The following is a 14,097-nucleotide window of genomic DNA, read 5'->3' on the forward strand; positions in this document are numbered from 1 at the left end:
TTTTTAGTTGTCCAGATCATTTCTTTCTATTTTTTTAGTAGAGACAGGGTCTCACTCTTGCTCAGGCTGGTCTCAAACTCCTGACCTTGAGCGATCCATCCACCTCAGCCTCCCAGAGTGCTAGGATTACAGGCGTAAGCCACCGCGCCAGCCAACCTTTATTCTTATTATCCCTGCCTCCAAATGACAGGCACAATAAGGGACAATGTAATTATTTCAACAACTAGATCAACTAGATTCTTTTATTAAATGCAACAAATATAAGTTAGGCTCCCTTGATTGCAGGAAACTGTACAAGTTGCTTTGGAAGAAATAAATATGAGTTAGACAAAGCCTATATCTTCAAAGTGCTTATTGTAATATGTTAAATTTACAATATATAAAACTCACATTTTAAGATATTTTAAAAATTATTTTTATAGTTCATTCTTTTCTTGACTAGTTTATTTGTGTGTAGAGGAAATTGATATTTATAAGGATGTTTCCTTTCATTTCTATGAATCGCTTAGAAAGTGGATATTATCAGATTATCTAGAGACATTTTTATTTATAGGACTTAAACAGGCAAAAAGAATGATAAAGATTGATTTTTCTTAAAGATTCTGCTGTCATCCCTCCCTCCCGTGACTTTTTCCCTTCATTGCTGTGATCACAGAGAATATAATTTTCTTGGCTAATTGACTTTAGTTTTGCAGTCCCAGGTCACTATAGTTTTATTTGGTCACTATCCTCCAAGTGCAGTTAATTAACTATTTTTTCCATTTATAGAAACATTTTATATAGCTCTGTGTGCTTGAGATAATAGCCTGTTAATTGCTGCAAGGGAAGGATGAGCTGATATTTTTTTTAATAAAAAAAAAACCTTTTTATTTTTCCTTTCAAAAGTGCTAATATGCCCTGTGTAATATCATGTAAAATAGTGACACTAAGAAGATATTAAACTAGATAAATTTCAGCAAGAAGAAAGACTCAGGTAACAGTTTGCTTTTTACACTTGTCAATTAAGTTTTGGCCTCGGGGCAGGAAGACACAGGTGGTGGTGATGATGAATGAATTTTTAAACCAATGGGGAAATGTTCACAGCAGGAGAATAAATATGAATTGTCATGAATATGAAGAACAAGAATTTACCTTAATTTTTAACTGGGACTCAGAAATGACTTGGAGATCCAAGGTACACCTAAGGGTATATAGCAGAGTCTGCAGTCTGCACCATGCCTGGGTTCAGGTGAGGACTAGGATTCGGGTTAAATTGTTAACTGTACCCAGGGACATTTAGTGAAATTTATTAACCCCGAAAATGAAGACAAATATCCCGCTTGTCTTCCAACAAGGTTGTTGTCTACTTTACTTCTATCTCTAGAGAAGAGCTAAGATATAAAGAGGAAAAAATTCATTAGGTACTAGTGATAAATGCAGTTTTGAAAAATAAAACCGCAGTTGTATAGAATCAAGATGGAGAAAGAATGATTTAAAACTTGTTTGGAAGAAAGACATCTAGGGATCTAACTTAACTTAAACTAAAATAATGTAATGTCTGTTAAAATTCGATGACGGAAGAACAGAGAAAAAAAGTAGGAAACTAAATGTATAATGTTTAACAACCTGCAATCAATCCTCCTGTACTTGTTTATGTTTTTAAAACATTTTTCAATAATTTTTTCTAGATCAATACAATGACGTGTTTTGTGGTGAAATAGGGTGATTAGGCAAGAGGGATAAAGATACAGGGGTAGAATATGGATTCTATGAGGAAAGGCTAAAGGAATGGAGATGATTAAAATTAGAGGGTACAGATGAGTGATCTTCATTTGCTCTTACCAAGCTCAAGAATATTAAACATTTATTTGAGAGAGTTTCTGACCGCTTCTTTATGTCCACAGAGGATGAATTAAGTGGACATCGACTTAATTGAAAGGATGAGAAATTTCCTTTTTATAAGAAAGAACCTTTGGACTATTATGTTAATAAAAAGCAGAAAACCCAGGAAAGAAATGGATTTTTAAACCTTGTAAACTGACATGTCTTGGGCAGAAAAAATAAAAGAAAGAAAGAAACTGGGTCAGAACATATTTTTAGATCTCTTCCAACTCATTCATTTTATTAATTGGGGATAATGAACATATCTCTCTTTTTTCCAAAATTTTAAAATATAAAAAAAATTACATAAAATGGAAAGTTATAAACCTTTTCTAAGAAGTTACCCAATTTCAATTCCATACAGGTGAATTTAAATTTTAATAGTGATTCCATCAAATGCTAGCATATCTGGATATCACAATTATTAAGTATTAATAGTATAAATGATGACCGTGATTCACATCATTGTAATTATTAAGAACAATAGCTAGACCAGAACTAAAGAACTCAAACTGGAATATCCCTTAATGGTAATGGTCTTAGGAGAGAGCACACTCTTTCCATGGAGGATCTGGAATGCCTCAAAGCGATCAAGCACTTGTAACCCAGCGTCTCACTCTGGAAGCCATTCAGAGATTCGAAGATGGATAATAGTCTAGAAATGTGAAGACTTAAAGAAAAGAGCTGAGTAAGTTTCCAGATCTGCTGATATTTGCTATTTGTTTTATTTTCTCATCTTTGCTCTTTAGGGATTATAAAGTAGGTAAATTTTGTGTTTATCCCTATTTCTCCCTTTTCTCAGTTCCACCTGTCCTTTCTGGGGTCTGTTCTTCTCCTACCCAGCCCTTTGCTCTGAACCTTTCTCCTACAGCAACTAACTGAAGCTAATCTTCCTCGAATAAGGACTCAGGTTAAAATGGATCACTTATTTCTTCATCACCAAAACTCTCCTGTCTTGCATGCATAACAGCTCAGCTAAGGAAAACCATCTGGTAACTTATCTGTCTATAATTGCTTAATGGAGTACCCTTCCCTTAGCAATGTAAGAAAAACTAGAGACTGCAGCATGTTAACCTTAAAGAAAGCAAGTCTAATGCTGGGTGCTAATAGAAAATATTTTGGGGCACTGGGGCTCTTAAGATTGCACATCTACTGCATATCATAGTTTTGGTATGTTGCAGTTTCAATTCATAGCTGTGTAAAAAGCACACATTAAAAAAAGCAGAAAGACCTCAAATCAATAACCTAACTGCACACCTTAAAGAACTAGAGAAAGCAAAGTCAACCCAAGCTAGCAGAAAAAAAATGTAAAAAATGAAGGTTAGAGCAAAGATAAAATAAAATGGAATAGAAAAACAATAGAGAAAAGCAACAAAACCAAAGTTGTTTCTCTGAAAAGATCAGTAAAATTGACAAACCTTTAGCTAGATTGACTAAGAGAGAGAAAACTCAAATTGTCAAACTCAGAAATGAAAGTGGAGACATTTCTACAGATTTTACCAAAATAAGAGAATACTATGAAGAGTTCTATGCCAACAAATTAGATAACCTAGATGCCTTGCTGCATTCTGAGCCTAAGTGCCTCATTCAGAGCCCTTTTCATCAGGAGTTATCTGCAAAGACCCACTTATCAGGGGGTGAGGGGAACCATGAAGACACCTTTTCTCTACTGACACGGTACTCAGTACTTTTCTACTTCTAGCCCTTCTCTTCTTCCTCCCCCAAGCCCCAAACTGCACAAGCTTTTTGTTCACCTCCACACCTGTGCCAATTCACCTGAACCTCAATGAGTGCACCATTCCAGGGGGAAATGGAGCAGGGGAAATGGAACAGGGGAAATGGAACAGGGGACAGTTGGTGCTTTCTCCAGTTTAGCCTATTGCTCATACTATCACACTAAGTGATTAAAGTCTTGACTGTTACTTTCATTTTCGGTTGTTGTCTTAATTGGCTACCTTAACATCTGGCAACTCAGCTCTTTCCTGTTCAGCTGAGCTTCTGACAAATTGGCATAGCAAGGAGGGTAATCAATGGACTTGATGATTAATTTAATATGTCATCTTGCCTGGACCATGGGGTGCTCAGATATTTGCTCAAACATTGTGGATGAGTCTGTAAGAGTGTTTCTGGATGAGATTAACATTTGAATCAGTGGACTAAGTAAAGCTGATTGCCCTCCCCAATGTGGGTGGGCCTCATCTAATCTGTCGAAGGCCTGAAGAGGACAAAAAGGCTGAGTAAAGAATTCACTCCCTCTGCCTGTCTTTGACCTGAGCCATTGATATTCTGCCTTCGGGCTACACCTGTGGCTCTCTTAGGTCTCTAGCTTGCCAACTGCAGATCTTGGGACTTCTTAGTCTCCATAATCATGTGACCTGATTCTTTATAATAAAACTCTTTATTATGATAGAGAGGGAGGGAGGGAGAGACACTATATCTACCTATCTACATATCCATGTATCTATATCTATATATCTATATCTATACCCAACAGAATGATTATTGGGTCACTTTTGGTTTTTTGAGGAACCTCCATACTTTTTTCCATAATGGCTCCACCAACAGTGTATAAGGGTTTCCTTTTCTCCTCATCCTCATCAATACTTATCTCTTGTCTTTTTCTTTTGTAATTGACACATAATAACTGTACACATCTATGGAGTACAATGTGATGTTTCAATACATGTATAAATTGTGTAATGATCAAAAATCAGGGTAATAGCATATCCATCAGCCTAAACATTTATTATTTCTTTGTGAGGAGGACATTCAAAAACCTCTCTCGTTGCTATTTTGAAATACACGATAGATTACTGTTAACTCTAGTCATAGCCAAAATGGATAAAGGACCTAAATGTAGACCTGAAACTATAAAACTCCTGGAAGAAAACATAAGGGGAAAGCTCCCTGACATGGTTTTGGCAATGATTTTTTGGATATCAGAGCAAAATCTCAAACAACAAGAGGAAAAATAAAGAAGTGGGACTACATCAAACTAAAAAGCTTTGACACAGCAAAGGAACCAATCAACAAAATGAAAAGTTAGCCTATGGATTGGGAGAAAACTTTTGTAAACTATCTACATGATAGTCTGATAAGGGTTAATATCCAAGATATAAAAGGGATTCATACAACCCAATAGCAAAAAAATAAATAAATAAACAAAAATAACCCAAAACCCAGTTAAAAAATGGTCAAAGGACCTGAATAGACACTCCTCCGAAGAAGACATAAAAATGGCCAACAGATAATGAAAAAGTCCATAGAAAGAGTTATGATGCATGCTGCCTGCCCCTAAGTATTTTATAAATATATGTGGGGAGATAAAATCAATGTATATTTATTAGATTAAAAATGCTGAAAAGAGGCCGGGCGTGGTGGCTCACGCCTGTAATCCTAGCTCTCTAGGAGGCCGAGGCGGGTGGATTGTTTGAGCTCAGGAGTTTGAAACCAGCCTGAGCAAGAGCGAGACCCTGTCTCTACTAAAAATACAAAGAAATTAATCGGACAACTAAAACTATATAGAAAAAAAATTAGCCGGGCATGGTGGCGCATGCCTGTAGTCCCAGCTACTCGGGAGGCTGAGACAGAAGGATTGCTTGAGCCCAGGAGTTCGAGGTTGCTGTGAGCTAGGCTGATGCCATGGCACTCTAGCCCAGGCAAAAGAGTGAGACTGTGTCTCAAAAAAAAAAAAAAAATGCTGAAAAAATAAATGGTGTAAAAGAAGCTACAGATGTAAAAATTCAGATAAAGGAAGTGAAAATATTGAAAAGAGACTTTCTGAAAGTGGGAATTGAACTAGAAGCAAGCAGAGTGTTTGAGACTCCCCAGATATTCAAGTATTCTTACCCTTTCTGGAGGAGAATCTGTATACAATACTAAAATTGCATTTACTGTAGTGAATATGGGTTCCACAAAAGCAAGAATTCTTTCAATGCTATATCTCCAACCTCTGGAGTGGTGTCTGGCATTCTGTGCATTCAAAATATTAATTGAATTAATAAGCAAAAATCATTCAGAGAATCACTCAGGAGTCAATTATATACCTGGCATAACTACTTTTCAAAGAACATATTGATTGACTAATTATCATCAGTTCCTTATCATTGATGGGGATTGGTTGTCCATGCTTTGTCCCACGTGTAATTGGAGTCAGAGGTCACTTACATGTAGCTACAGGGCAAAAATCAGGATGCACTATCTGTCTCTCATCCCTTAGTATCTCTTCTACCTTCCTGATGGGCTATCTGAAATTCCCCGTCAGATTCACTGTTTAGTTTAAGATTTTCCTTTCTCCCCTAAAACACTTGTTCACAGTAAGAAAGCTATGCTGTACGGAACCATGGCCTTCAAAGACGTCCATGTCCTGATCTCTGGATCTCTGAACATGTTACCTTATATGGCAAAAGGTGCTTTGCAAATATGATTAATAATACAATCTTGAGATTTAAGATTATCCTAGATTGTCTGGGTCTGCCCAATGTAGTCACAAGTGTCCTTATAAGAGGAAGAGTCAGAGTCAGAGAGGAAATGTGATAACAGAAGTCAAGGTTGGAGTGATACTCTTCGAAGAAGGAGAAAGGCTCCAGGAGCCAAGGAATGCGGGCAGCCTCCAGAAGCTGGAAAAGGCAAGGAAACAGATTCTCCTCTAGAACCTCCAGAGGAATGCAGCTCTGTTGACACCTTGATTTTAGCTCTGAAGACTTGTATCATCTTCTTTCCTTTAGAACTGTAAGATGATAACTTGGTGTGTGTGTGTGTGTGTGTGTGTATGTGTTTTAAGCCACTAAGTTTGTGGAAACTTGTTACAGCAGCAGTAGAAATTAATACCAAAGCTACTTAAGGAGTTTGGCCAGCCCTAAGAGAGGTTGATTGTAATAAATTGAAGGAGAGGCATTTGGCAGGACTTCTACTTAGGAGATAGACATCTGCCCTGATTTAAAGGTGGGAAATGCCTGAAGTGTGAGACACTATAAAGGGACTGATATTTAGCCATCCAAAAACTGACTTGGGGAAAAACTGATTTTGAGACTATAATACAGTTTTCAGATATTTCAGGTGTTGTGAACAGACACTCGTTTGGATTATGCGTTTCTCAGCTAGACTAAATAAATGTTAATGGTGGAAAGACATGGCGCAGTTGCAGCTTGCTCAAGACCATTCTGTCCTCGACCCTCAGAAATGGCACTGTGTGGACTGCGTTACGATTGAGTCTACCTGGACTTTCCTTGGCTCTTCCCATGTTTCCTGTGGAAGATATATTGAAGAGCATGCGCTGAAGTGCTTTCAAGAAAGCAGTCACCTTGTTGCATGAGCTGAATGAGATGGTGCATGTCTTGTATGTGACAACAAATCAAATATCATAGAACTTTTCTGGGGCTTGTCATTGGAATTTCCAGGAAGATACCAATGTAGTGTAAAAGATATTGCTTCCCAGCCATGTCTGGTTACTGAAATGTTGGCCAAATTTACAGAAACCGAAGATTTAGAAGGAAAAATCTAGTGTACTCACAGAAGCCCAGAAACAGACTATGATGTGCCACCTACCTCAGGTTCTAAGACTACACCTCAAACAATTCAGGTGGTCCAGATATAATAGCTGAGAGAAGATTGATGTTCATGTTGGCTTTGAAGAAATCTTCAACATGAAGCCCTATTGCTGCAGGGAGACCCTGAAATCCCTCAGGCCAGAATACATTGTCTATGACTTATCTGCTGTAGTAATACACCATGGGAAAGGATTTGGCTTAGAACACTACACTGCCTACTGCTGTAATTCTGAAGGAGGGTTCTGGGTATATTGCATTGATTCCCAACTAAGCGTGTGCACTATGGATGAAGTATGCAAGGCCCAGGCTTATATCTTGTTACATACCCAATGAGTTACTGAGAATGGACATTCTAAACTCATGCCTCCAGAGCTCCTGTGTGGTAGCCAACATAGCAATGAAGAAGCCTCTCCTAATGAAATCCTTAGCTGATCTAAGACAGAGGGGCTTTTTTCTTGCAATTTGTATATATACTTTTTAAAAGGGCTGATTTTGAGTTTCATTGTTTTTGTTTTTTACTGATAAATCAGTGCACACTACATTTATACATACTGTACCTAACTACAACAAAATTCTTTTTTTTTTTTTTACAGAGACAAAGTATAAATATATCAATTGCAGGTAACTAAACATTTTTCAAATACTTGGGAGTTTTGGCATTTACCTCAGACTGGTGCTACCTCTTTTATATTTTGATGTCTTAATTGGCTCAGATCATAAATTTGTACAATCTTCTACTGAAGAAGTTCAGGTGGCATCAATTTATATACATTTGTTACTTATTTATCTTTTGTAGCTATTTTCCATACAAATTCTTAAAAAATGGAAAATTAGACACTTTCTTCATTAATAGTCTTACCAAAAAGGCATTTCTTTCAGGCCATTTGTGTATTGTAGTCACTTGTGCCCCTTGAAGCATGTTAAACTAATACATCAAAGTGAAACATCAAGGTATCATCTAAATATTCAGCAATCACACTCACTGATATTCCTGAGGCTTTATGTATTACAGGCCTTAGAATAGACATTACTTTGGTTAATGTAACTTCACTTAAAAACTTATTAAGTTTTATAATTGTTCTTTATTTGGCATAGTCAAACTATCTAAATGAAAATGGCAGCTTTACAAATAGTATCATTAAGTGAACTTTGGAACTATGGACATGGAACAAATGATGGCTGGGATTTATGATTTTTTGTCTGGCAATAAACAGGTTTGTCCAGAGTCTAATAAAGCAGTCATATAAAACAATTGAATTTAGCAAACCAGTACATTATCATGTTATTCAAATAGTTTATCTTGGGTATGACAAACAGGTCCAGAGAAGCAATTAATTTAGTAGTGCCAGATGGGAGCCAGCTGACCCCTCCAAGCAGAAGTCCAGGGTACATGTGATGAAGGTTATTTGGACATGTAAGATGCCAATATGACAATTATTTTTATGGCTGGAGGCTTTCTTTTACGAACTTTCATAATACCTGCTTATGTAATTCTTTCTCATTTTCTTTATTTCATTAGCTAACATGAAAAATGATCCTAGTGTCTGGGGCAATGGATGGAATGAATCACTCTGCAGTGTCAGAGTTTGTGTTCCTGGGACTCACCAGTTCATGGGAGATTCAGCTTCTCCTCTTTGTCTTCTCCTTGCTGTTCTACTTTGCAAGCATGATGGGAAACCTTGTCATTGTGTTCACTGTGACCATGGATGCTCATCTGCACTTCCCCATGTATTTCCTCCTGGCCAACCTCTCAGTCATTGATATGGTATTTTGCTCAATCACAGCCCCTAAGATGATTTGTGATATCTTCAAGAGGCACAAAGCCATCTCCTTTTGCGGATGTATTACCCAGATTTTCTTCAGCCATGCCGTAGGGGGCACTGAGATGGTGCTGCTCATAGCCATGGCCTTTGACAGATACGTGGCCATATGCAAACCCCTCCACTACCTGACCATCATGAGCCCACGAATATGTCTATACTTTTTAGCCACTTCCTGGATCATTGGCCTTATTCACTCATTGGTCCAATTAGTTTTTGTAGTAGATTTACCTTTTTGTGGCCCTAATATATTTGATAGTTTTTACTGTGACCTTCCCCAGCTGCTCAGACTTGCTTGCACAAACACCCAAGAGCTGGAGTTCATGGTCACTGTCAATAGTGGGCTCATTTCTGTGGGCTCCTTTGTCTTGCTGGTCATTTCCTACATCTTCATTCTGCTCATTGTTTGGAAACATTCTTCTGGTAGTTTATCCAAGGCCCTCTCTACTCTGTCAGCTCATATCACTGTGGTCATCCTGTTCTTTGGGCCACTTATGTTTTTCTACACATGGCCTTCTCCCACATCTCACCTGGATAAATATCTTGCTATTTTTGATGCATTTATCACTCCTTTTCTGAATCCAGTCATCTATACATTGAGGAACAAAGACATGAAAGTAGCAATGAGAAGACTGTGCAGTCGTCTTGTGCATTCCAGGAAGATTTCGTAAATGGATCAGCTGTGAAGATGTGGAACTATGAATTCTCCCGCCTTCTGGTCATGGAAAAGACATTATGCAATTTCAGAGAAATATCCAAGACTTAGACCACATCATATCCCTAGAAATCTACTATCTATTAAAATAGGTATCTATTTCACCATCAAATTAGAAGTGATGTTGTTTTTTGATGCTCTGTGCATCACAGTGCTAAATATCACATCTTGGTAGGTCTTTTGTAACCTACCAATTTGAAAGTCCTTGTTCTAGGACAGTGCCATGTAATTAAGCAAATAATATTCTATCTTTTTCTATATTGGACAGATTTTTCTATTGATAAGCAAACTATTCATTCACATGATCGTTAATCTGTTTACTATCTTGATTTTAATTCGTTTAGTTCCTAAGTTGCTTCCTTTCTGTTGCCCCAGTTGCTACATATTTTCTTCCTTTTCACATTGCCCAATCTGGAATCTGGGAAATTGTTAGTCCCATGTTTAGAATATTAGAATTTAAAGTTAGAATGGATTACCTATATCATTTGTTCTAATCTCCTCCAATTACACATGCTAAAATCCAGGAATTGAGAAGTGACTGCAGTTTGCCCAAGGGCACACAGCTAGAAATCATCAAAGAGAGCGAGAAACCATGATCCAAGTTGCTAGGTCAATACCCTTTCACTTTCAAATTAATTTTATATTTGAATTTATGTCGTATTCTCCTCTTCCAGCTTTTCCTGTAGACCTAATTTTGAGTTTCTTTGAAGAAAGAGCTTTACACCCTTCATTTGTATTCCTTCCTCCCAGTACATTATCATTAGTATTTAGCACTTCTTTATCATTTCTAAAATCTTACATAATTTCTACCAGTACTACACATTTCCTTGTTCAGGTCCTACCAAACCTAAATTTTAAATCATTGCTTTAATTATGAAAAAAATGTTAAACTTCTTAAATAGTATTCTTTTGTCTGTGGCGGTATTCACAGGCATGCTTGATTAAATTTTATTTTATAGGCCTTAAGTTCACCCAAATACTTACAGTTGATGGTGTGTCCTTTTGGGGGGAAAAAATGTGATTGGTGAATTGTGTATTCTGATCAAGTAAATCACACTAAAATCATTATGCTTTTTTCTCAGAAAGATAAATCTCAAATATTTCAGCAAATAGAAAATGAAATATTATGTGCAAAAGTTCTCTTTTTCCAAAAATTGTGCAGCTTGTTATCTATCATGGTCACTAAAGAATAGCAAGGAACCTATTAATTGAAGTTTCCATCCTTCATGAGGTGATGAGGAATGCCTCTCATTATTTGTGTCCTAGAGAAGATAATAATTGACGTGACCCATATAGTACTTCTTATGGTCCAGGTATTGTTCAAAGTGTTTTACATTGAACCTTATGAAGTAGATACTCTCATTATCCCCATTTTCAAGAGGAACTGTATAAGGCACAGAGATGCTACATAGCTTCAAGGTCTATTAAGTATAATAATAAGCCTGGATTCCAAGTCTGGTAGTTTGAATTCAGGATCTTTTCTCATAACTCCTGCACTATAATGCATCTCTGGTAATAAAAAGTATCAGAATTCCTCTTTTACTAAAAAGCAATCCCTATTTGCAGGCCCTACTTTGGGTGACCCCCTCACCATCAAAGCCCAGCATTTATGGGGTCAACTGACTTACAAACATTTATTATGTACGTACATTCAGTTTGTTCTAGGCAGTCACTACTATCGGGGAAGTTGAAATACCAGAATTTCCCTGATGTACTGTACAGGAAAAAGTCTAAAGTCAATATTAAGTCAAATACGAGAAAGATATTTGAATGGATCTACTGTATGTAACCTACTTAGATAACTCTTAACTTTACCCTTCTGGGAGGGGCTGGGGGGACACGGCGTCACCATGGCTGCTGTAATAAAAATGGTAGAAGGAAGAACAACAGTTCAGTAGGTATACATCGACATGGTAATAATTCTATCAGTATTTGGCCAAAATGTACCTGTGACTATTTACTTGCACAATCAAACCCCAGGAAAAGAAAGAATATCACAACATTTCCCAAAACGCCGCCGCCCTTTCCCCGAAATGACGCTGACCACAATTGGCACCGGCGCCAAAATCCCGAGGCTTGGAGCCACTTTTAAAGGAGCCAATGAACTAAGGAGGGGAGAGGAGGAAGGTGAGCCCAGCGTGTCGTGTGAAACCTGTGTGTCATGTGTAAAACAGAAAAAGGTATAAAAGCTTAGCCTCTACCCCAAGGCGGGGTCCTAGCCCTTAGAAGAGGCCACTGCGTTGGTGCTCTGGGACTTGGACCCTAGCTCGAGCTAGCCAATAAACTCCTTTGCCATTTGCAGCCTCGGTGACTCTGCCTCTCTGTTCCTGGGGCTGAGGGGAACCGGCTCTAACAGCACATGCCTGTAGTCCCAGCTACTCGGGAGGCTGAGGCAGGAGGATCACTTGAGCCCAGGAGTTTGAGGTTGCTGTGAGCTAGGATGACGCCATGGCACTCTAGCCCGGGCAAAAGAGTGAGACTCTGTCTCAAAAAAAAAAAAAAAAGGATAGCCAGGTGTGGTATGTGCCTGTAGTCCCATCTACTTGGGAAGCTAAAGTAGGAAGATCACTTGAGCCCAGGACTCCAAGGCTGCAGTGACCTGTGATCGTGCCCGTGCACTCTAGCCTGGGTGACAGAGTGAGACCCTGTTTCTCTCTCTCTCTCTCTCTCTCTCTATATATACACACACACACACACACACACACACACACACACACGCATACATACATAGATAGATAGAGATGTAGATATATACACACACACATACACACTGCATTTTAGGGGTAGTGGTGGCATAAATATACCCCAAGAATACAGGAATGATGATCCCCATTGTATCTCCATTTAATTCACCAGTGTGTCCCCTACAAAAACCGGTCAGTTCCTGGAGAATGCCCATGTAAACTCATCGCAGTAGTAGCCTTCATGGCAGCTGCTGTGTCAAAAGTGGTATCTTTGTTAGAGCAGATTAATGTACCCGTAGGTATATGTGACCATGGGTCTGGTAAATTTTCTTTTCCATGTCTTTCAAAAAGGAGAATTAGTTACAGTTAGCATTCACTTGTAATGGACAATATATATATTTACTATTTACCCTTTGTCATAATACAGTCTGAAGAGACCTGGACCAATTGAATGCTTTACAGATCATCATAATGGTCCATTATATTGATGACATCGTGCTATCAAACCAGATAAAGAAAAATGGCAGGTATTCAATGCTTTGGTAATATACATGTGATCTCAAGGAAGGGAATAAACTCTATGGAAAATTCATGAAATTGTCACAACATGAAAATTTGGGGAGTTCGACGGTTTGGGACATGCCAAAAGATCCTCTTCAAAGAAAAGTAAAATTATTACATTTTGTACCTCCCATCACTAATAAGAAAGCACAGGCCGGGAGCAGCGGCTCATGCCTGTAATCCTAGCACTCTGGAAGGCCGAGGCGGGTGGATCATTTGAGCTCAGGAGTTCGAGACTAGCCTGAGCAAGAGCAAGACCTCATCTCTACTAAAAGAAATAGAAAGAAATTAGCTGGACAACTAAAAATATATAGAAAAAATTAGCCAGGCATGGTGGCGCATGCCTGTAGTCTCAGCTACCCGGGAGTCTGAGGCAGGAGGATAGCTTGAACCCAGGAGTTTGAGGTTGCTGTGAACTAGGCTGATGTCATGGCACTCTAGCCTGGGCAACAGATTGAGACTCTGTCTCAAAAAAAAAAAAAAAATTTAGCACATTGACCTCTATGGACATGATCAAGTGATTATAGTTAATTTTTTGAGTTAACATTTACCTATTTTCAGGGATTGATTATAATGGGTAATTATTAACAGTTCCAATAAAATAGGACAAAGATATTAGACAAAAAAATTCCACTTTTGTTTCTCTATTTCTCTCTAGCGTCTTATTATGAGTTTTTATATCCTTTGGTTCCACTGGACAAAGCAAATAGTTCTCTAGGGGCAAAGTACCTGATCCATGAGCTCCTTCTAAACCATCATGTTTTTGCAGTATCACTTGGTCACTGTCCTCTCGAGATCTATGTAATTAGCTTCATGTCTTCCTATGGCAGGATATTATATGGTACTTTGTGTTAGACAAAACAGGAAAATCTCAGAGTCTGTGAAGATGCTGGTCTCTTTATACAGGT

The 14,097-nt window shown here is 38.1% G+C and overlaps 1 protein-coding gene across 1 annotated transcript; it reads left to right on the forward strand.

The window, feature by feature from the left end:
- Positions 1-8,943: 8,943 nt before the first annotated feature.
- LOC105814328 (olfactory receptor 4F15) lies at positions 8,944-9,916 on the forward strand. The gene has a single exon (XM_012649256.1). The coding sequence runs from the start codon at positions 8,962-8,964 to the stop codon at positions 9,898-9,900; it is 939 nt and encodes a 312-aa protein (XP_012504710.1). The 5' UTR covers positions 8,944-8,961; the 3' UTR covers positions 9,901-9,916.
- Positions 9,917-14,097: the final 4,181 nt, after the last annotated feature.

The sequence above is a fragment of the Propithecus coquereli genome, unplaced genomic scaffold (assembly GCF_000956105.1).
Source record: "Propithecus coquereli isolate 6110/MARCELLA unplaced genomic scaffold, Pcoq_1.0 Scaffold3, whole genome shotgun sequence".
In the NCBI taxonomy this organism is placed as follows: domain Eukaryota; kingdom Metazoa; phylum Chordata; class Mammalia; order Primates; family Indriidae; genus Propithecus; species Propithecus coquereli.

What these genes read in the sequence shown, in the direction of transcription:
- LOC105814328 (XM_012649256.1), top strand. Translation starts at nt 8,962, where the DNA reads ATGGATGGAATGAATCACTCTGCAGTGTCAGAGTTTGTGTTCCTGGGA.